Source organism: Eulemur rufifrons, chromosome 5 (assembly GCF_041146395.1).
Source record: "Eulemur rufifrons isolate Redbay chromosome 5, OSU_ERuf_1, whole genome shotgun sequence".
Classification (NCBI taxonomy): domain Eukaryota; kingdom Metazoa; phylum Chordata; class Mammalia; order Primates; family Lemuridae; genus Eulemur; species Eulemur rufifrons.
In genome coordinates, this window is record NC_090987.1 from 10,027,170 (window position 1) to 10,031,269 (window position 4,100).

General features: G+C 42.6%; 1 protein-coding gene across 1 annotated transcript; it reads right to left on the bottom strand.

Moving 5' to 3' along the window:
• Positions 1-445: 445 nt before the first annotated feature.
• Positions 446-1,965, bottom strand: LOC138383240 (serpin B12-like). The gene is made up of 2 exons (XM_069467912.1): positions 1,819-1,965; positions 446-850 (listed from the first exon to the last, which is right to left on the bottom strand). The coding sequence occupies exons 1-2, from the start codon at positions 1,963-1,965 to the stop codon at positions 446-448; spliced, it is 552 nt and encodes a 183-aa protein (XP_069324013.1).
• Positions 1,966-4,100: the final 2,135 nt, after the last annotated feature.

A 4,100-nucleotide genomic window follows, 5' to 3' on the forward strand; every position in this document is an offset into this window, starting at 1 on the left:
TAACTACCCTAGAAATAGAGCTGAGTTTCCTAAAGACATTCCAGTCAAACGTTTTCTCTTGCCATCTGTGAAAGTGGCTTCTGAGTTTGCCATCTCTTAAAATGGGTCTAATGACCTGAACTTTCAGGATAGGAGGTAGGTAACAAATAAAACCAAAACTACTCTCAATGGTGCTGACCTTCAGGTCGCAGAGGGTGAATTTATGGGCTTGAATGTTTAGGGCGGGGAAAGGTTAGGGAGAGAGCAAGGGCCCTTCAGTACCAACAGACTCAGATGAAAACAGATGCAGAGTGAGAGGAAGACAAGGATAGGCCCGGCTGATGGCCGGAGGAAGGGAGCAGTCAGCTTTAGATTTTGGCAAAAAGGCAAATTGCCCTTGTTATACGAGGGGAAGAGTGTATGGCCATTTTCCTCCAGCCCCCAAGTACTAGAGAGTGTGCCCCTTTCAAGGAGAGCAGACCCTTCCATAGAAGAGAATGGTTTGGGTTTTGTTGTGTCTGATGAAAAAGAGAAAAGGGTGGCAGACATTAAACTCCACGCATGATGGCATTGACTTTTCCATGCTGACAACTCCGCTGGCCGCCGCTGCCTCTGAGCCATTTTCATCCACCTCCACGAAGGTCTTGTGGACAATTTTTGACAAATATAAATTGGGAGTTGGAGAGATTCCAGTAAGATCAGCCCTGATTTCATCAAAGATATCCGTGATGCCCATGTCTTGTAGAACAGAATTGAGATCGTAGCTGTCTTCCAGGGTGAACTGGGGGAAGGACACAGCTACCATTTTTTCATACAGGTTTTCTGAGCTGCTCCAGGCCACTATTTTTTCATAGGAGACTTTCCTTTCAAGCTACAAGAGGAGGGAAGTAATATTCATGGTCAGATTATGAGTCTGCAAAGAACATCCCAGTTACTTTAAGGTGCATGAGTCTGTTTCTACAGTCAGTGACAACCTTTGAGATCTTTCTCTAAGTCTCAGAATAGTCTGGTTCCATTTAAAACTCCTCCAAGCAAACATCTTTCCTCTTTACAAGAAGTTATGGGACAATTTGAGTTCTGGCATGCTTTGGTGTTTGACAGACGAGTGTTCAAAGCCCAGCGAAGCTCAGTTGATTAGTTGGGTGCTTTGCCCAAGCCCTAATATTCTGAAGTTAAATTTTTCTCTTCTAAAAAATAGAGGTAATACTATTAGGCTCTTGCAAAGATTAACAAAATAACGTGTGTAAAGTAGTTAACACAGTGAAGGCACATAGTAAATACTGAATAATGATTGTTATTGATATTATAATTACTATACCTGCTATATAGGCATTTCTGTCACTTTCTCCCTCTATCCCTGTCTCTTTACCCCATTGGATAGTATGTAGCTGAGCTTCTCCAGCCTTCATTAATTCCTACCTAACAATCAATCTATTCCAGTGTCAAAATCTTTACTTCTGTCAAGGTACATGTGCCCAAAAACAAGATTCAGCTAAAGGGTCTTTAACTGAGCTAGAGAAAAATAGTCTGAGTATGTGGCCAGAAATCAGGATATACAGGGAGAACCCAGATCTCTTGCTTTGGAAAAATGGTTGCAGAGAACTATGAGATTAGAGAGGAAATGTCGATTCCAGTGTTTTTGGCATTTGTTCTTTAGGTCTAAACAGATGAGAAATACATATCTCATTTAATTCAGATTTTTATATACTCTTTGATATCTCTGATAGCTCAGGTACCACCCAAGTACCATCCTTCCTCAGGATGATAGATGGTAGATAGTGTTGTTCTCCAAAGATCTGTAATTACATATTTTGTAGAAACATGGAAATGAAGACTTACCTCTTCGAGACCCTTCAGGTTATCTTCCGAGTAAGACGGCAGCAGGACAAACATGCTGAGCTCCCCCTTGGTGTATCTCATCTCGAGGATCTGTGCCTTCAGCTCCTCTATGAAGCCAATTCTATACTGACCTTTTTGAGTCATCATCTTCACATTCTTCTTTTCATTCTGCAGGAGACAAGGCAGGAAGTCACAGGATGGCCATGGGAAGCTCACAAACTCACAGGACCCCAACTCTCCTGAGAACAGAGGTTCTGTAAGATGAGATGGGTCTGCAGCAGAAGCCCTGAGCCACACCGGTGATCCAGCCCGAGAGAGTCTGCCCTCTGATCGGTTGGCCCTTATGTGCCCAATACTGTATCTTTCCGTGTTTGTAACCAGTTGTTGAGTCGACTCTCTTTCCAACCACCTCCCACTGCCTGGTCAGCAGAAAGGAGCCCTGCCAGCTGTCCATCTTCAATGCCTGCCCCACCCTGCCTCTTGGCCTCACACCAGCCTGTCCCCTCTGGCCTGGAGGAGCCCACCACTGCACTGATGGGAGCCCTGGCTAAGCGATAATCATCTACATATTAAATAACAATACCTGCTCCAAAGGCGTCCTTCAGAGGAAGGACACCCCCAGGCACCTTAAACCTCACAATAACCTCTAGGTGGAGGATGAGGAGTCATCAGTCTACAGATGAGGACATTCAGCGCTTGAGAGGAAAACTTGTCCCCAGTAACAAGCTAATCAGATAACAAGTGGTTGGCTGGGATCCAACCCTTGTCCTTTCCTCCCATTCTAAGCCCAGGGGCTTAAAACACAGGTTTCTCAGGCAAATGCCCACAGATGTGAATCCTAATGCGTGAATTTGGTTAACTAACTTAGCCTTTGCATTTTATCCCCCCAAATCCTAAGTGAAAATAATAATAACACTCATTTAATAATGTTATTTGGGGGAAATAACGAAATAATGAATGGAAAAATATGCAATGTCATAGGTATTTGCCACAAAAATGCCCAATGAACTTCATGTGCTTTTATTAATAGCAAAATGTTCTTATTATAGGTGTAAGCTGTAACTCAGAGAGCTAAGTTTTACTTTTAGTGAAGATTATGAGTTGAATAGCTAGAAAACCACGAGCTCTAATACAGTACCTCATTTAGAGAGAAAAGTGCATCAACTGTGTTTTCACAGTCAAAATATTTTTCCCATTTGGCCTTAAAGTAAACAGCATTCACCAGCACCAGCACAGTCGCATCATTCATAGTGTCCTTGCTGAAGAGTTCCTTGATTTTACCTAAAGAAAAGGTCCCAGAGAATATCCTCAGTATGAATTGTATCCAAGGTATTCATGTAGACATATTTTTTTTAATACAGCTTAACAACCTCAACATTAGAGAGTGTCTCATCCAAGAACTAACCTGAGAAGATTAAATCCCTTCTAGTCCTAGGTGGGGAGAAGTGGAGGTAAGCATGGGGGTGATGGGGTGGGGAGGAACCCTCTCCCTGGGGGCATCTGATTCAGAGCACTGTAACAGGGGAAATCTCCTCTGATTCTCTCTATCATTTGTGATTGGCACTGTCCTTAGACATCTCATACTATGGTTTGTCTTTCAAATTATAGATCCAGTCACCTGACTGTATGATAACCTCTTTCAGAAAAAAACTATGGTATAAACTTCCCATCTCAAGCACTCATCACAGCATAGTATATATGCTTACATATAAACCAAAATACATATAAATGTACTAGGCCATGATATAAAGCCTATTTTATTGGGACTTTCACATACCCTCTCTCATTCCATCCTACATAAACCATGAGAAGAAGATATTGTTATCCCTTCTTTATAAAAGAATAAACTGTATCCAGTGAGAGGTGAGGCCACATAGCCAGGAAACAACAGGACTAGCTAGGTTGGGTTCTTGGGCCTTCCAACTTTGGGCTCAGCTCTGGGGCTCCTTCTGCAACCAGCTCTGTGAACAAACGCAGGATGAACCCTCTGACATGTTTTCCCCATAGCTTTCCTGTGCCTTGGAGTCCCCAGCCAATTCTAAGTTGGCTCAAATTCAATCTGTTAAAGATAAATAACATGTGACTCTTCTCACTCTTCATTGATTTTATAGCATGAAATCCAGAGGATGCCAAGGAAGTTGTTGACCACCATTCCAGATGAACTTACCTCGTGGAATGCCATTGTCTTTTTCCCATAGAGTCTGTTGGCAATGCTGAGGGTATAGTTAGAGTCCGGCTGGTTGATTTGAGAGAATAGGACACTAAGCTCTGAATGAATCCTT

What these genes read in the sequence shown, in the direction of transcription:
- LOC138383240 (XM_069467912.1), bottom strand. Translation starts at nt 1,965, where the DNA reads ATGATGACTCAAAAAGGTCAGTATAGAATTGGCTTCATAGAGGAGCTG. An exon ending in ACCTGAAGGGTCTCGAAGAG is followed by an intron (nt 851 to 1,818) that starts GTAAGTCTTCAT and finishes CTCCTCTTGTAG; the next exon opens with CTTGAAAGGAAAGTCTCCTA.